Source organism: Neophocaena asiaeorientalis, unplaced genomic scaffold, assembly GCF_003031525.2.
Source record: "Neophocaena asiaeorientalis asiaeorientalis breed wild unplaced genomic scaffold, Neophocaena_asiaeorientalis_V1.1 scaffold505, whole genome shotgun sequence".
In the NCBI taxonomy this organism is placed as follows: Eukaryota; Metazoa; Chordata; class Mammalia; order Artiodactyla; family Phocoenidae; genus Neophocaena; species Neophocaena asiaeorientalis.
The window spans coordinates 382,568-401,516 of record NW_020174704.1 but is presented as its reverse complement, the minus strand read 5'-3'; the positions used below and the strand labels follow the sequence as shown (position 1 = coordinate 401,516).

The window sequence follows — 18,949 nt, the reverse complement described above, 5'->3', positions numbered from 1 at the left end:
TACAGTGTATCTGTAACAAGAGATCAAATACTTTCAGGTTTCAGAAGCATACATGGTTTTATGCGTGCACTGTTATTACAGAATTATATAGTGTATTGCTTACTACTGACTAGGGAAAAAGCAAGAGGAGGACAGAATGATGCAATAAAACCGGAGGGCACGCACTGTCTCTAATAAACGTAACAACTATAAACATGCCAAGAGGAGAAATTTAAAAGGAAACTGGAATCAGGAGACAGTTTATTCATGATTGACGTGGCTAAACTATGGCAGGATAACTTCCAACTGTATTAGAGTAGCCATGACTAGTTCCATAAAAATAGGTGAAAAAGACTCTAGCAATTGCTGCTAACAATTGCTAGAGATAAGATCTGAAAGATAAATTCTATAAGCTCAACATTTCTAATTCAACAGAACTGTGAAAAAAATAAGTTGCTATTTTCATGAATATAAACTCAATAACAATAAAATACAACTGTCATAGTGGTAAGATAGCTCTACAGCAGCACAGTAGCTAGCTGCAGAATCTTTGGAAGTTATCTATAATATTTCTTACAACAATTTTTCCAAAACCATTCAAAACAATTCCATTTTGACCTCTCTTGTCCCGAGTAATACACAGAGGTACAAAGGTGATTCAGTCTTTCATTAAGTGACTATAATATAATCAAGTTATTCCCAAGGGCATCTCATACCAGGAGGGGACCTGAAAGTTCATCTACTACTGCAGACAAACTCAGTGATGGCAGCTCATTACAATTTGTGCATGTCTCACGTCTTCAAATAAGGGTGCCTAGATAATTCCAAAAAGCAATGTTGCTGTTTGCCATGCTTCGAACGTCTGTTAGAAATTTCTAGATATGCCTAATATATAATAGAGCAAAGAGCCTAATAAATAATATTGATAGAATCATTAAATCACCATTTCATAACTAATAAAAGGTACAAGATGTTACCCTACGAGCTCAATTTTGCTCTGGAAATGGCCTCTTGAAAAAACCTGAGGAGAATTTGCATGCTAAAAATATGTAAACATGGAAATAACAAAAAATAAAAGATTTTCTCTTTATTTTTGAGAAGAGGCAAAAGCAGTTAAAATTAAATACCATGCAAAGCTTGACCATTCAGTGAATAAAAATGTATTTATTATGGGTCTGTTAAAATATAAAGGGAAATTCAGTGTAAGTGTGTCATTAACTAAAAAATGTAAGCTTTAAAATATAACTTCAAAATAAATCTATAACGATCAAAATGCAACTACGATGAGAAGAAGAGCAAGCAGCCAAGGATAAAAATAATTTTATTCATCCTTCCTCTAGGATGCTTTTTACTTCAGCTGAGAACTTTAGCTCAGACCTTCCTAGACTCACATCAAAACTACTAAAACGAGTATCTCGAGTAGTCTGCCTTGCTTCCACCACCTTAATGCTCTCATTTCTTGTTCAAAGCCTTTACTGGTTTTCCACACAGCAAAATCTAAACTCCTTGGCCTAGTAGATATTGGCACTAATCAATGAATGCTTCCAAATATATAACTCCTTGGCCTTATCCACAGGGACCTACCCTACCCCACTTCACCCAAAGGCCCAGTCACACCAACAGTGTGTTCCTGCATCTCTTCAGAATCTTGGTCTTTCTGAAGTGTCCTCTCCTTTCCCTTATGTGCATATACCTGAATTCTACCCTCAAAATCAGGTCAACACCCTCCCCAGTCATCCAGGCTGACACCACTCCTAAAGCCTTTTGTATACATCATCTTCTATACACTCCTTATCCTAGTATATAACTTATCATTCCAACTGTACTGCAACACTTAAGGGCATTTCTTATACCATTTCTTTATATTCTAGCACCTTCTACCCAACACCTACCCTCTACCCTCATTCATCACAATGGCCAGTGTAGCATCTTTCTGATGTAGGCACTCAGCTAGCATTTACTGAGTCTAAGACACATAAGAGCAATGATGCAAGAAAACTGAAGAATGAGTACTCCTTAATAATATAAGGGCGGGACTTCCCTGGTGGCGCAGTGGTTAAGAATCCGCCTGCCAATGCGGGGGACAGGGGTTCGAGCCCTGGTCGGGAGGATCCCACATGCCACAGAGCAACTAAGCCCGTACGCCACAACTACTGAGCCTGCACTCTAGAGCCCGCGAGCCACAACTACTGAGCCCATGTGCCACAACTGCTAAAGCCTGTATGCCTAGAGCCCGTGCTCCACAACAAGAGAAGCCACCGTCATGAGAAGCCCGCGCACCGCAACAAAGAGTAGCTCCTGCTCGCCACAACTAGAGAAAGTCTGTGTGCAGCAACGAAGACCCAATGCAGCCAAAAAATATAAATAAATTTTTAAATAATAATATAAGGGCAATTTGGACCAAATAAGACTTTTGAGAAGCTAAATTATTTTTTTCTTTAAAATTTCTGAGGATATAAAATCCAAGATGGTGGTACTGAGTTGTTTTCTTCCAGCAGAAACAGATGAGCTTGTCCTGGATGTCACGCTTTTCCACTGTGTCCCCAGAGGACCCTCTGCTCACCCCATGACAATTCACTGCAAAGACTGTTCCTTTTTCTGTCTACACAAGTGGCTCCTCGAAGGCAAGACTGTGTTCCATTTCTGATTTCTACATATTAGTAGCCCATGTACTAGAAACTCAGTCAAGGATTGACCTAGCACCATGATTATCTAAAGCAAACATAATTAAAGAATAACCTTTACTAGGCACATAAATGTTAAGTGAACTTAATTCATGACTGAGATTTCAAATGAGACATAGGGCCAAAATTCTAAGGATTACATTTATATAAGTATTAATCACAAAAATGAACACAAAAAAGTCAAGAGAAACCCTATGTTGATATATGTGTGTGCATGTGATTGATTTTTATAGATACATCATAGAATATTTCTAGAAGAAACCACCATTTTGGAGAGGGAAAAGGAGGAAACAGTGGGTGATTTTCTACTTTCCACTCTTCTGCATTGCTTTTTTTTAAAACTATGAAACATGTACAACTTTCAAATTAACTCCTCCCCACATAAACACAAGGAGCAGTCTAATGTCAGTTAAAACATTTTTTTAAAAATGTGTAGATGGTCTACAATTAGAGTAAACTAAAGAAATTTTAGACTTAAGAGCTGAGCATGAAAGAAAACATAGGCAATGAGGTTTTGGATGTCCAGTGGGGAGATTTTGTTTTTGTGGCTTAATTTCTATATAACAATAGACAAATTCCTTCTTAACTTAGTATTTCCTAATTTAAATTCTCCTTTCATCTAAGTGTCCAGCACTCCTATCCATATAAGGATAGAATTACCCAAAGGAGTAATTCATCCTTCCAAGTACTAAACAGAGACAGTAAAACTCTTTTCCCAAGGTACAAGATAGTAATAAGAAAAGCTGCTCAGATATTCAATAAAAAGAAGCAACTCCTCCTCCATAGTGACTTGAACTAAAATGCACTTTATAAGTAACGTGCTCAGTCTCATAAAAAAGGGTGTACATTGAAAAATGTCTAGGGCTTCCCTGGTGGTGCAGTGGTTGAGAGTCCACCTGCCAATGCAGGGGACACGGGCTCATGCCCCGGTCCGGGAAGATTCCACATGCCGCGGAGCGGCTGGGCCCATGAGCCATGGCTGCTGAGCCTGAGCGTCCGGAGCCTGTGCTCCGCAATGAGAGAGGCCACAACAATGAGACGCCCGCGTACCGCAAAAAAAAAAAGAAAAAAGAAAAATGTCCAGGCATCACACATCTACTCCCCTCCCTTTTGTCAGGGTAAAGAAATCTGGTCTCTGTGGCACCAGACATCAGTCCCTTGGGGCCCATGATCTTCTCACCTTCACACACCAAGCTGCTAAAATAATCTAGCAAATAGTAGCTTCTTAGTGACCATTAGTTCAATGAATGATATTTCCTCAAGCAGTGCCCACTTGTAGAAGTCAACAGAATAATATAGCTCTGATAAGTAAGAAAATAATAGTTTCTGGACTCACTGGTTTGCCATTTTTACTTAAAAAAATATATTTAGAAACACAAATGATAAAGACCACCTTGATGAAATGCCTCTGAATTCAGCTTGGTTTTATACTAGCCCAGGAATCATCTCCTGAGTTACTCTAATGAACTGCAGGAATTTGGATGTGGCACCCTTAAAGGTGGAGGTGGTCACAGGGTATGGAGTGTGGGAAATCCTCAGTTCTGTCCCACTTCCTTCAGGCCAGCAGAGAGTTGTCCCTACACCTTGATGCAGACAAGCTTCTATATCTCAGTGGCTAATGAAGAAAGACATTCTTTTTTTCCTTCTGAGCATCAGGACTCATCTTTGTACCTTGCAGTGTTTCTGGAATACCTCCTCTGGGTCTCATCAGCTCACCACCTTGCAAAGATGAGAAGAGGGCTGCTTTTTCTACCATTCCTGCCATCTGGAAGACCCTCTTTGTTTCATTCCTCCCCATAAATAGTCCATCTGTGCTCAAATCTCATGGTGAAACGTATCCTTGATCTTTTTGCCTCCACCTCTCAATTTATCCTTTGACTTCAGTTCCTGTCCTAAGATTCAATTTTCTACATCAAGCTCTTGTTTTCCATATTTTTCTATATTGGCTACTTCTTTCTGGTTAATCAGTGTAGAGGAAAAAATTTAGGACCAATCTCCTTGAAATAAAGTTATGGCTCTGACTGCCACTAAGTCTCTCACAACCTTCATATAAAAGCAGTAAACCACAAGATCACTTCAAATTTTTACTAGCACAGTTATTTTAAAGGAAGAAGATATTTTTAGAAAGCTTTCCAGATTTATAGAAGTTTTAAATGTACTAAAGCCAGATAATTAATTCCAAACAGCTTCAATACTTCCTCTCCTGTGAGAGGAAAGTCACAGAAACAGGAAGTGGCCAAATGGCCGTGCACCTACCTGAGGGTATGGGGAAGTCCTGGACTTTGACTTTGAGCTGGAGAGCCTGGACTTGGCCCCCTTTCTGCTGTCAGTCATGGCAGGAGTGGAGCTGCCTGCATAGGAGAAGGCTGGTTTGGAGGCTGAGATCTGATCCAGGGAGAGCTGCAGCCCTTTGTATTCCGTGTCTCTGCAGGGTGGGAAGACACAGCCCTTAATCGGCCACCACAGGAAATGGATACACATGTTCTCTTACCAGAAATGACAGCCATTCATATTCAAAAAGGAAGCAAGAAAAAGTTAACCATGTAACTGGTTTCCACAAACACCTTGATTATTTTAGAAGTGCCTAACGTTTAACTAATGCCTCTGAATGTAGCTGCCCCAGGTACCACAGCTAAATTATATGATATACTCATGAAGATGTCTTGATTAAAAAATACATTTTTCATTATTTTTATATAAGTAGAAAATAAATCTATAATTCAAACTCGCTGAGCTTTTGTGTCCTCACTGGTAAGATATGGATTATAAAATTTACTCTAAAAATTGTGTGGGATGAGTACCATAGACAATTGACCATCTGATGCTATCTGATCACGGGCAAGAAGAATGTCTTCTATCAGCTGCTCCTAGATCAATCATTCTAGGTAAACATTCCAAATAGTCGTATGGCTAGCAAACTAGTGTATCTAGCTATTAGTTAAAAATCCCTTTCGGGACTTCTCTGGTGGCGCAGTGGTTAAGAATCCACCTGTCAATGCAGGGGACACGGGTTCAAGCCCTGGTCCAGGAAGATCCCACATGCCACAGAGCAACTAAGCCTGTGCGCCCCAACTACTGAGCCTGCGCTCTAGAGCCCACAAACCACAACTACTGAGCCCACGTGAAACAACTACTGAAGCCTGCGCTCGCCTAGAGCCTGTGCTTGCAACAAGAGAAGCCACCACAACAAGAAGCCCGCACACCGCAACCAAGAGTAGCCCGCGCTTGCTGCAACTAGAGAAAGCCCACGCACAGCAATGAAGACCCAACACAGCCAAAAATAAATAAATTAATTAATTAATTAAATTATATATTTTTTAAAAATCCCTTTCAACAGGCCAACTAATTCAGTTACCTTAGGGTACACTTCCCCACCAGTTCTTTTTACTCCTTCATTCAGTAAATATTTATTAGGCTCCTAATATATATCAGACTTTGTGCTATATGGAGATGAAAGGATAAATAAGGCATTTAGAGTCCCTGCCCTTGTGCAGATTACAATCTATTGGGGAGAAGAAATAATAAACAAATAAACATAATAACTGCAGACTGTGATATGACCGGGATAAAGAGTGTATCTCAGAAAGTTCGTTACAAAGGTATTGCTGAGGCATTGAGGGACTACAGATGACAGCTTGGCCCTGCCCCAGCTACCACCTCGGGCTGCTTCCAGGCAGCGGGGAGTCTCAGCTCACTCCTTACTCCTTCCCACTGGCAGCCTGACTAAAATGTTTCAGAGTCTTCTTTGTGAGGACTCGTGGGAGCATTTTCTCTCAGGTTCCAGAACTAGCTGAGCTGCTCCTGAGTAATTGATTTCTTTTTATCTCACAAGCACTGTGAACCATATCATTCATCATGTTTCCCTCTTTGCAATGAAGTCACAAAGCCCTGAGCCCAAGGCTGATGTGTCACCACCTCTAGCAAGTATACAAGTCCTCAGGTCAGGCATTTTGGGCAAAAAACTCCACGGCTTCCTTTATTTTTTTCTTATCTTATTTTTCCTTTCTCTAATGGGTTCACCTTTTTAAACATTTTCCATGCATTTTCAATGCTCTTCAGGTTAAGATAGCTATATTCAGTGTAACAAATTGATAAAATTATATATGTAAAAGTGACTGGCAGATGTCCATGGTTCAGCGACTATTCATTAACCTTCTTTTCCTTTTCCCTACCTATTCTTCTACAGAGAGATCCGGCAAAAGCAAAAGTATAATTCAGGCAAGGAGTTCCTCCTCAAGTGACCAGGAATAGAAACCAGCTAAAACAGGTCCAATAATATCAATGCAACTAACTGGAGTGTAGTGATAGATGTCACCAAATTGCAATGGCTTCTTATCAAACAGTCCATCTACTCAGTGAAAGTAAAAAAAAAAAAAAAAAAATTCACCTATGTGAGTAACAAAAATTTAGAAAGTAGGGACTTCCCTGGCAGTCCAGTGGTTAAGACTCTGCACTCTATGGCAGAGGGCATGGGTTTGATCTGTGGTCGGGGAACTAAGATCCCACCTGCCACGTGGCCAAAAAAAACCAAAATTTAGAAGGTAGGCATGGGAATTGTCTCCTGGGCTTGGGGAGTCTGATCACATCACTGGTTTGCTATACACTGTAAGCTCTAATCGACTCCCAAGGACAACACATGGCACAGGCTCTGAGCATTCCCTGGTCAGAACCTCAACGCCCACCAAAATGTGGTGCCCACCTATTTTTCTGACAATATCTCAGAATTTTCCTTCATTAGCCCCTCACTTCATCCAAAACAGTTCTCCCCAAACTGACCTTATACTTTCCTGATTTTCTCTCTGCTCCAACACATACTTATAAAACCCCTCTTATAAAGAACTATCTTAGATCCCACTCGCCTCTAGGAAGCCCTTCCCAGCTGCTAAGCCCATCCATTCCTTCAGTATGTGTTTACTAAGCATCTTTGTGGTGGCCCTGGGGACACAGCAATGAGCAGAAGGACTAAGCCACTACCCTCATGACCAAGGCACCAGGGCCAGTTCCTGAGAGAAGTGGGGAAGGAACCAGGAGCTTATTTCTTTCCTCCTCTAATCTTATTTTTCAAGAGATTATGTCTTATCTTTCCCAGTGGATTCTAAGTTCCTAGAAGATTAGAGTCAAGACCTACTCTATTCCAATAGCTTTTTTTTTTTTTTCCCCCCGTACGCGGGCCTCTCACCGCCGTGGCCTCTCCCTTTGCCGAACATAGGCTCCGGATGCGTAGGCTCAGAGGTCATGGCTCACGGGCCCAGCTGCTCCATGGCATGTGGGATCTTCCCAGACCGGGGCACGAACCCATGTCCCCTGCATCAGCAGGCGGACTCTCAACCACTGCGCCACCAAGGAAGCCGCCAATGGCATTTTGCACAAGAGTTCACATAGATGGAAGAGGAAGAAGGTAAGGATGCAACTAAACAAGGACTCTTTTCTTCAATGACGACTAATAACTTGGAACCCAAAAGCCTTTCTCTGGGGAAAAAGACCCTTGTGGGCTGTGAGTCCCCAGACCCACCTGGCCCTGAGATCACATGGATATGACAGTGAGCAAGCTAGGCTCTGACAGGAGGTAGAGTCTCCATCCTTGACCATCTTCTGTGTCAAATGTACTTCTGTCTGCTGGGCAGCAGAGTATCCATCCAGTCCCTAAGACTGACAGCAAAAATCATGCACCCCTGAAAACTGGTCAAATCATTTTTGTCGACTCGTTCTTAATGCAACATTTCAGCACAGAGACTTCATGGCTACAAGCAGAGAGTAAACAAGGATTCACTTTTCTCTTGCACACATCAGACCCCAGAGTATGCATTTCAACTACTGAAAAAGTCGCTCCAAAATTTTTGCATAGTTTCCAATGAAGAAAACACTCCAAATTAAATAGGCCTAAATAAAATTTGAAAGCCAGTAAATGTTTTTAAATTCTACATATACACATGAAAAAGCTAATAAATACAAAAAGAGTTACACTTTGGATACACCAGTTAAAATATTAATGTTCTGGTGCACCAAAAAATACAAAAACAAATCTGCCAAAATTAAGCAGTAGATCGTGAAGTCAGGTAGATCCCAGTTTGAGCCTCTTACTGTGTGACAAGCCGTCTAGACTTTAATTTCCTCTTTAAAATTCACAGGGATGTGGGCTTCCCTGGTGGCGCAGTGGTTGAGAGTCCACCTGCTGATGCAGGGGACACAGGTTTGTGCCCCGGTCTGGGAGGATCCCACATGCCACGGAGCGGCTGGGCCCGTGGGCCATGGCTGCTGAGCATGTGCATCCGGAGCCTGTGCTCCGCAACGGGAGAGGCCACAACAGCAAGAGGCCCGTGTACCGCAAAAATAAATAAATAAATAAAATTCACAGGGATGTGCTGAGGTTCAGATGAAATATTGTGTGGAAAGCTTATAGCCCAGTACCTAGAACATAGTAAATGCTCAATAAATAGTATTATTTCTTCACTTCCACCCTCGATGGCACTTTTTGGCACCTGATTTCCCCAAAGCGATAGTTTCACTTTGGTAGCAACTGTAATACCTTTCATTACAAACACTTCCCTATGCTGTATTTCTTTCCTTTCTATCTCAAACTCATTTTCGTTTGCTCTGTTCCTTTTTAGCTTCTAAACTGTATTGTAGTGTGGCCAACATATTTATTAAGTTCATTAAGTTCTTTATTGCTAAGTCAGCAAATGAAGACCATAGAGCAAAACAGACCTGGCATTCAGAGAGGAGCTCGGCCTTCCTGTTTCTCTGTTCGAGACTCTAACAGCTCAAAAGATGTGTTAGGATGAAAAGCACAATAAAAAAATACCCACTTAAAGACATTTCAAGTACGGTTGATGTACTGCCAAGAGCAACTCTGCATGGCAGATTCACTGAGAACAAAGCATTTGTTTTACTTTTAGAATTCTATTAAATTGAGTATTTCATTTGTATAGATTAAAGGTCTAGATGCTGATGGGAATCACATTACTGAGTTCCATTTCCCTCCTCCCAACTCAGACACAAAGAAGAGTCTGGTTCTACCTCTCCCCCTTCCCCTAGTGAGGTGTATTCTGGTATACACACACATCCTCAAAGTTAGGTGTATGCCTAGTAAAGCCGTTCAGTGCTTCCCTGTGGAGTGGGACAAAATAAAATATGTGGGTGCACAGAACTTAGACTCTGAAATGAGTATGGTGAGGAGCTTGACTTAGGTGACTTTAATAAAGGAAGGACTCAGCCCCGCTCAAGCTTTCTTGAGAAGTGTCTCATAGACCACGTTAAGGACCCCATAGGTAACCCTCTCAAGGGCAGCTCACGCTGTTCTCCCAGATATGATTGGCATATTGAAAGAGGAACTGACATATGCCATTTGGCATATTTTTCAATTTACTTTTTTTTATTCTCTTTTTAATGACTTGTACCAGCGCCATAGACATCCTCAGGTACCTAGGCTCTGAAAGCTATGTGAAATGGGTAATTTGCAATCACTAGGACTTGCAGCTTGTCAATCTCACCCATATTTACACAGACAAAAGTAATCCTCTTATTCCATTATGGACAGTCAGAAATCATTCAATTTGCAGAATTAACCATCTGAGTCTACTCTAAACTTTATAATGGGCATGTACATATTTGGAATTACTCAAATTCCAATAGAATAAAAGGGGTTATTTTTGCATCATTGGCCTTCTCAGCCTTTCCTTAAGCAATATTCCACGACCACTCACAAGGTAAATGCCAAATTGCCATATGGGAAGCTCACTGTGATGCCCTTGCAAAGCAAATGAAAGGTGTCTTCGCTGCTGAAAGGTACTGTCAGCTTCAGAGAAATGCATCAATATTATGTCTATCATTTTGACTGGGAGACTGGCATCCATGATGCCAACAGCAGCACCAACATATGTACGGCCTTCGAGCGAGTTGGGATGATTATACAGAGAAGTAATTAACAGTATTTGATCAGCTCATGCTGAGTCAAGATTCTTTGCAAGAATTTCCCTCTTCAGCTCTGCCTTACCCTTTTCTGCTTTTGTTTCCACTGAATTTTTGGTTTCTGTCATGTCTGTTTTGGAACTAGCCGTTCTGGAGTTTGTTGACTTTATGTTATGTGGCAATTCGTAAAAGATGTTGCCAGATTTCCCAATTGAGCTTTTTTTGTTGTTTTTTAACGGCTGAAGGTGATCAAATTACCGAGGAAAACGTGGAAACAAAGACATACAATTGATTTGGCTCCAAAGGCGCTGACTGAAATAAGAAAAGGATTGCATTAAACCGTGATCGGATTAAGTAGGAATGACTGCCTTATACTAAACTTTTTAATTGGATTCTAGAGTCACTGTTACACGAAGTGCATGACCTTCTTTATATTCTGGCAGAGTTGCTGCCTGGCCACTGGGTAAACCTCTGCAGCAGAGAGACCTACTTTCTGTTTCATTTTCAGGCCCCCACAGAGCCCAGCAGAGATATCTGATAAGGAGGGTTCCATACTGTGAGGGGCTCACAGACTTAGACAATCTGCTGGGAAATTAGGCTAAGGCACCCTTGGAAATGTAATAGTCTCTCTCATACTAATAAGTGGATTTGTGTTTGCCCCTTGTGGTTCTCTCCATTTGATTTGGTGATTTTAGTAGTTCCCCAAAAGTCTTGGGGTTTCCATAAACATTGCCTAGAAACCTCTTCTCCATTTTGTAGGTTTCATCCAACATGCTATGGAGTAGATGGCCTCACAAGAGTAAGGGATGACTTACCCTTCTCGTACGTGAGAGTAAGTATTACATGATAGTGAATGAGGTTTACTATCACATTGTGATTTCAAGAAGGAAAGACAGGGATGTAAACAAACAACAGCAACCAAAAAGTAAGTCAAAAACTATAATGTAAGATGTGGCAAGACCAACCATCCTCACAACAGGGATAGTGTAACACTTTCATACAAACCCACGACACAAGTTGAAATATAGTTCAATCCAGACCAGTCACCATATTGCATCTGACTTTGTTCCCTTCTCCCCATTGGCCACAGTGATCTCTCCCTGCTCCCTCCTCTGAGCTCCTCTACCAGTCACTGTCCCACCCTCATTTGGCACTTGTAAATCTGTCTCACAGTGAATGGCATATCTTAAATTCCTTCTCTTCTAGCAGTCTCTGTTTACTGTCTAGCACAAATATCTTACAGAGAACAGACGCTCACTTGCAAGTAATTAACAAAATAATTCTCATTGCAATAAACTGTTATTCTACTCCAATCCGAATGACCAAAAATTCAAAAAACTGGCAAACTTTTCTACATAAATAAGAAAGAAATATCTGCTAAGTAAGCAAGTTTATGTGAGGGATTCTTAAATTCCCAGATTATAATTAATAATGATCATTCTGAAATTCTGTGAGATCTTAAGTCAAAGAAACAAATCATATGCTACCGTTTTAGTGGTATGTATATGAATTAAATGCACTTATTTTTTATCAAGTTATAATTCAGGCATGGCATATGTGATATTTAGGCAAACTAGAATACTAAATTAATTTCATCCTCAACCATGTCTTTGGAACCATTACAGTTGTAATGAAGGGGTGAGTAGGACTAGTGCTTTAAACATCCAGAGAAACACTTCTAAAAATCACTAATGAATACAATATCTCTGCAACAGAAAAACATGAAAAGGATGTAAGCAGTGCACAAATTGCTGAGAAATAATTTTTTTAAGGTTTTGCCTCACTACTAGTAAACTGTGTGAATTAAGGCAGCTACCAGATGTCATTCTTGCCTTTCAAATTGGCAAAGATTTTTTAAATGACAATAAATCTCAATGAAGGCAAGGTGAAATAAATGGGTATTTCTATATACTACTGCTAAGACAGTGAACTAGCAATGTTTACCAAGAGTCTTAGGAATGTTCATACCTTAAATCCAGTAATTCCACCTCTAGGAATATATCTTATGAAAATAATCAGAGATGAGTATCAAAAGTCTATATACAAGGGTGTTTATCAGCATAATTTCTTGTATTTAATTATAAACAAATAGGAGGAACCGACAATAGAAGCATTACTTAATTATGGCCTACTAATGTGATAAAATACTATGCAGTCATTCATTTTTTTTATTCTAACAATGTGAAAAATACTATTGACAATGTGAAAAATTTTCTCTTTTTAAATCAACATGTGCTGTATAGGCATGTATATGCATGTACCATAGTGGGAGGCAAAAAACTAAAATGTTAACAGAGGAGTTCTGGAAAATAAATTAACGATGTTCTTTATGTTCTCTTTATACCATTCCACATTATCTTAGTTTTTTCTGTAATAAACATGTATGACTTTTATAATCAGAAAAAAAATTATTGAAAAAGAAACACTAATTGAGGCAAATTTCAGGCACTCCTACCTCATTGTGAAATGGTTCCCCAATTTCTTTTCCTTATATATCCAGGGTTTCTTCTTTGTGAATGTTAAATTACAAAAGAGAGAAAGCACTACTAAACGTCTTTTCCCATAGGTTCAACTTCTCATGCATACCATTTATAATTTTTAAATGTCCAAATGACTTTATGCTGTCTTGGTGCCTGTACATTTCACTTTCTTTCTGACCTATTTTCCACCCTTCCTACCTGACAGAATTATCTGTCTCTGAAGGCTTTCAAGTGAACTATAGGACTTTATGTTTCCTTCTTTGGAGACTATAACTTAAAATATTACTTATAACTGAAAAAAAGAAAGTCTTGCCACGGAGCTTCTTAAAACAATTTAGTTTCATATGAGTTATAGATGACATATTTGTCATTGTTTAAATGGCATAAACCCTACTTTGGGGGCACATTTCTTGCTCTGAGGAACTTATTTTTTTACGTTCAGAATTCATTCTATATCTAGCTACTAAAGTTTTAGGTATGTTTGTGAATCTTCCTGGTCTAAGTTCCAAATCCTATTGATCTTATAGCTGTGTTGTTTCTTATTTTCTTGAGGTGGACTTTAAAAGTTAGATTCGAATAAATTAAATGCAAAATGTGCTGCCTCTTTCATCAAAGGCGTAAATTAAAAATGGTCGGTCTCCTTTCCCAGGAGAATCCCTAATTTTAGCCTACTTCTGGAGGGGAAGAAAAAGCCAAATATAAAGAAAGAAAAAAATGATATTAATATCAACCAAGTTTTTCTTACATTTAAAATTGTTCACAAATAGAAAATAAAATGCACACGTTTTTCTGGCCCCCTCTTTGCATTCTGTCTCACCTCTCCACTCTCTCTGTCCATCCCTCTCACTTTCACTGTCAATTATTAAGCTGATGTTTTTCAAATACATGTTCTCTTTAAAACCCTTCCAATATTTAAGATAGATATGTGATGGGGGAATCCATCACCTAACACCTTATATTTGGCTGAGGTTCTATTCTCACAGGAATAGCTTTCTCACATAGTTCTTCTGACCCTTACAAAGCTGATTCCTAAACCCTAAAATCCTCTGGCAGAGAGGGTGAAAGAGCACACCTCCTGTTTTCAACTCCACACAAACTCCAGGAACAGAAAAATACCTGTAATTGCGAAGAAATAATCTTTCCCCAACACTGGGATCCTATCCACAAGATCTCAGGGTCCCCCAATTCCCCACAGTGTGTGAGGAGGCCCCACAAAGCCAAACCTCATGGCACTGTTGGAAGCTCTGCCCTTTCCTACACAACACAAGGCCCTGACATGTCTGCAGATCACAGAAAAGTTGAACCTCAGTCTTCGAACTCCCTGGGAAAAGATGCAGCAAAAAGTGATGGCACGATGCGATGTTTTCAAATGCACAAAGTCTTCATCTGTTTAACTTAAATATTTTAAAATATGTCCTATAGCATTTATTCTTGATTAAACCTCTTCTAGATAGTTAATCATTTAACGGTTTCTTTACAGTTGCTGTGCAAACAGTTCATTCATACCTAGGACATATCAAATCTCACAGATGTGTTCTTTAATTGGATTCATTTATTTCTAATCTCCTTAAGTCCTTACTACTGTAATGCTTAACTAAATATACATTAAACTCTATTATTTAAACAGCTAAAATAAATTTGAGATGTATTTTATGAATAAGAATTCAAAATTCAACAAATGTTTTATTATCATTATCATTATTATTATTATGTGCCTTGGTATTCAGATATTTTAAATTGCCTGGTAAATAAGCAGTGTTTTAACAAAATAAGTTCTGAATTGTTGCTAGAGATTTTGAATTGCCCACTGAAATGCCAACTTTTTCATTGTCGCCATATTTGGAGTCAGAGAACTTGTATAATACTATACAGAATATATAGTTATAAATAGAGCCTACTACTAAAGACAGGATAGGCAGGTGCCTGCTTTTATTATCTTTAGGGCTGGAGATGTTTCCTTGGCTCCCATGAAGATGTCTCAAGAATGGTCTAGTGGTTGATGCTCAATATCTGTTGTTAGACATTTATTTCTTTGGCTTTAGACAGATGGCTCAGAAAAGGATAATAGGGTAAGTCTCATCTATTGTCCTTCATTGATTCAGTTTATAAGCTTCTTTCTCTAGAGCAGTGATTCTCAAATTTCAGCATGCATCAGAAGCACATGAAAAATGTATTAAAACACAGCTTGCTGGGCTCCAGTCTTTAGAGTTTCTCATTTGTAGGTCTAGGGTAGAGCCCACAATTTGCATTTTTAACAAGCTCCTGGATGGTACTGACGCTACCAGTCAGGGGACCACGCTTTGAGAACTAGAGCAGTTGTTATCAGGGATGAGAGAAACTAAAAGAATCAGTTGAAAGAGAGGGCACCACAGAGAAGATGGAAAACCACTGAAAAGGGGGGGAACATTCCAAAGACAAAATTCACATGTTCCCCAGGGCCTGCCCTGACTGCATATATTTCACCAAACTATTCCCATCCCTGACTGTTTGCTTCCTTTCAGCCTCCTCTTGGGCATTTCCCATTCCTGCAGACCCTAAACCACTCAGAGCTGTAGGGCTTGGTCTTCAGGCTGCTTCTCTATTGACACCCACTCCCTAGTGATCTCAGCCCCTCCACTGGCTTTAAATTCTATATGCTGATGACCCTCATCTTCAGCTGAGACCTCCTCACTCCAAGACACCCAGATCCAACTGCCTACCTGGTGTTTCCACTCTGATGAATAACAGACATCTCAAACTAAACATGTCCACACACAACCCTTGATTGCTGCCCTTTCCTACAAATCTGCTTCTTCCCATGATTCACTCAAGTTGCTCAGACTAGAAACCTAGGTGCTGCTCTTGACTCCTATTTTTTTCACAACTCATATCCAGTCCATCTGCAAACCCCATTGGTCTACCTTCAAAACATCCTGAATCTGATCCTTCACCACAACCTCCCTCTTTCAAGCCATCATCTTCCCTCATCTAGGCAATTACAATCATTTCCTAACTGGTCTCCCTGCCTCTTCCCATCACCCACCCCAAAGCCTACTCTCCACATCATCCAGACGATCCTTTCAAAGCTTAAATTACTTCATGCCATGCCTTTGGCTCAAAACTCTCCAATGGCTTCCCAGAGCCTTTGAGACCCAATATGATCTGACTCTGCCTATTCTAGCATCCTCTTTTTCTGCTCTTCCCCTCTCTTTCTCTGCTCCAGCCATAGTGACCTCCTCCATTTGTCAACTTGTCAAGCTGATTGCCACCTCAGGACCTTTGTACTTGCTTCCCACTGCTGGAAATATTCTCCCTGCAGGTCTTGGTATGGCTGCCTCCCTCCCTTCATTTAAGAGTCCTCAGAGAGGACTTCCCTGACCACTTCCATCTCTTTTTCCCTTAATTTTTTTCCCCCTCATTTCCTGACATTATACAACATATTTACTTGTTTATAAGTACTACCTATTTCTTCCCACTAAAATTTATGCTCCATGAGGGTAGGAACCTTGTCTGTCTTAGTCATACCAGAGTCCTACCACAGAGCTTGGCATGTGGTAGACACTGGGGAAATACTTGCAGAGTGAATGCAAGAAACACGCCCAGTTTTCAGTAGAGAGGACTAGGCACTACAACATTTCTTACCATCCTCTTAATTACAGTCACAGAAATTAAGCTAATTCTAATGATAGAAATTTGTTTATAATGAAGGTCCTATTGAGTCAACAAGATGAGACACAAATAGAAAAGTGATTACAATGTGAAATGCCACGTAGCGTCTCTAAATATTTTCCCCTGGTTTTCAATTAACCCTCACAATAAATACCACCCTGCACTTTGCTATTTCTTGAACTGCTTTAATTGCAGGAATGAGATTGACACCCACTCTGCCCTCCCTTCTGTGGGCTTCATCCTTCCAGCATTTCTGAGCTGTAACCCTGCAGGGGTCCATTACCCAAATCCAGCACAACAAATACTTCACTTTGCCAGGACTGTAGCAAGATTTCGACAGCTAATAGAAATGCTGTGACGTTACTCGTCTCTTAATGACTAGTACATCTTTATTGGAGTATAATTGCTTTACAGTGGTGTGTTAGTTTCTGCTTTATAACAAAGTGAATCAGTTATACATATACATATGTTCCCATATCTCTTCCCTCTTGCGTCTCCCTCCCACCCCTCTAGGTGGTCACAAAGCACCGAGTTGATCTCCCTGTGCTATGCAGCTGCTTCCCACTAGCTATCTATTTTACGTTTGGTAGTGTATATACGTCCATGCCACTCTCTCACTTTGTCACAGCTTACCCTTCCCCCTCCCCACATCCTCAAGTCCATTCTCTTGTAGGTCTGTGTTCTGGAGGAAAAAAAATGCTGCTCTTTTCCTGTCATATATTTGGACACCGATATCAATTAATGGGAGTGTTGAAAGAAGTAAATCTCGTGGGTCCTTACCTTCAGCCACCAGAACACATTACAGTCATCACAAGCGCAGAGAGTGAAATGAATGACGGAGGAGCAGAAGCAAGCCACAAACCCCTAAAAATACTCTGAAACCAGGATTCTATTTTTATCGTGGTTTTCAATAGTAGGAGGAGAGAGCCAGCACATTCTCAGATTGCATTGCTAGAGAATGTTGCTATTCTCAGAGAGATGTAAAAAGTGGCAAGGGACTTGGATTTAAAAGTACAAACACAGAGAGAATCCCACTTTAATGGGTACCATTATGACATCCAGTTCAATATAATGAGGCTATTTCCACGATCTGGCCAGCAGCCCATATTAGCACGGCTTTACTGATGTGGATACAACAAATTCTGTTTGAACAAGAAATCCCAGGGAAAAAAAAAAAAAAGATCCTTTCACAAGCTCTATCTATTTAGCAATCAATCAAAGGAAAGATATCCTTCTAGTAAAGACAGCAGCTTGCATTTGAATCCTGGTAAAATATTAGATGTTCTAAATAAAATAATTGTCTACAGGTGATGCTTCTGGACTGCTGTTTTGTGAACATGTCATGACCATTGGTGCTTAAACTGATGGAGGGGAGATGGGCTGGGGCCTGGAAGTGAGCATACCGCATGGCAGCTGACTGTTTCTGGGAAGCAATGAAGACCCCATATTGAACAAGAGAGTGAACTATCCATAGACCTTGGTAAAATCTCTGCAAAACATCCTATTACTTCCTGAGCAATAGGTGGAATCATAAAATTGCCAATTTTGGACTATTTCAATATACAGAAGTGGCAATTTCATATGGTTCACCCTAGTACAATGTTACCAGCTTAAAAACAGCATACCAAAGAGGAAGTTGGATGGGCTCTGGAGTCTGGGCCCTGGTGGTATGCTCACTCTTGAGCTGTGTTATATTGGCTAAGTCACTTGGCCTCTCTGAGCCTCTGGCACAAAATAACCGCCGCTCAAATGCGAGTCCTTCTTATTCCCCAACCTTTCTAAGCTTGGCAGCAAACAAGAGCACCTTCCCACCCCTCCTTCAGCTTGGAGCTGACAACCATCTTCCAGTCTCTCCGGGGCAAGGCAGCAGCAATGCCTGGGAATTTCCCTTTACAAAAGAAAAGTTTAATTACATTAACCTAAAATAATTAGCAACACTTCCTAAAAACGTAATAAATCGGCAAAGACTATTTTGACTCTAGAGAGATTCTTCAATTTAAAATTTGCTGAGATGCATACTCCTATTAGAAGTCAGCCCCACAAAATATTCAAAAATCACATTCAAAGCAGAACAAAAATCTACTCAACATCATCCCAACAGGACAAAAGTCAACCTGGGCACAACTGCTCTCTCTCTCTGGCTCAGGTAATGAGATACACAGGACCTGCCCTGGGTAATGTCCTTGTGAGAATTAAAATTGGACTTCTTAGCCTGCAATCGGTTACCTTGCTGCCAATCATGATCTACAC

The 18,949-nt window shown here is 40.2% G+C and overlaps 1 protein-coding gene across 2 annotated transcripts in view; it reads right to left on the bottom strand.

Annotated features, from left to right (window-relative positions):
- Positions 1-18,949, bottom strand: part of SIM1 (SIM bHLH transcription factor 1) — a 67,560-nt gene that overhangs the window by 21,099 nt on the left and 27,512 nt on the right. For both annotated transcript variants that reach the window (XM_024759328.1, XM_024759327.1), the window contains exon 10: positions 4,920-5,088. In XM_024759328.1, the coding sequence (XP_024615096.1) occupies positions 4,920-5,088 (169 nt within the window). The remainder of the gene's footprint in view (positions 1-4,919; positions 5,089-18,949) is intronic.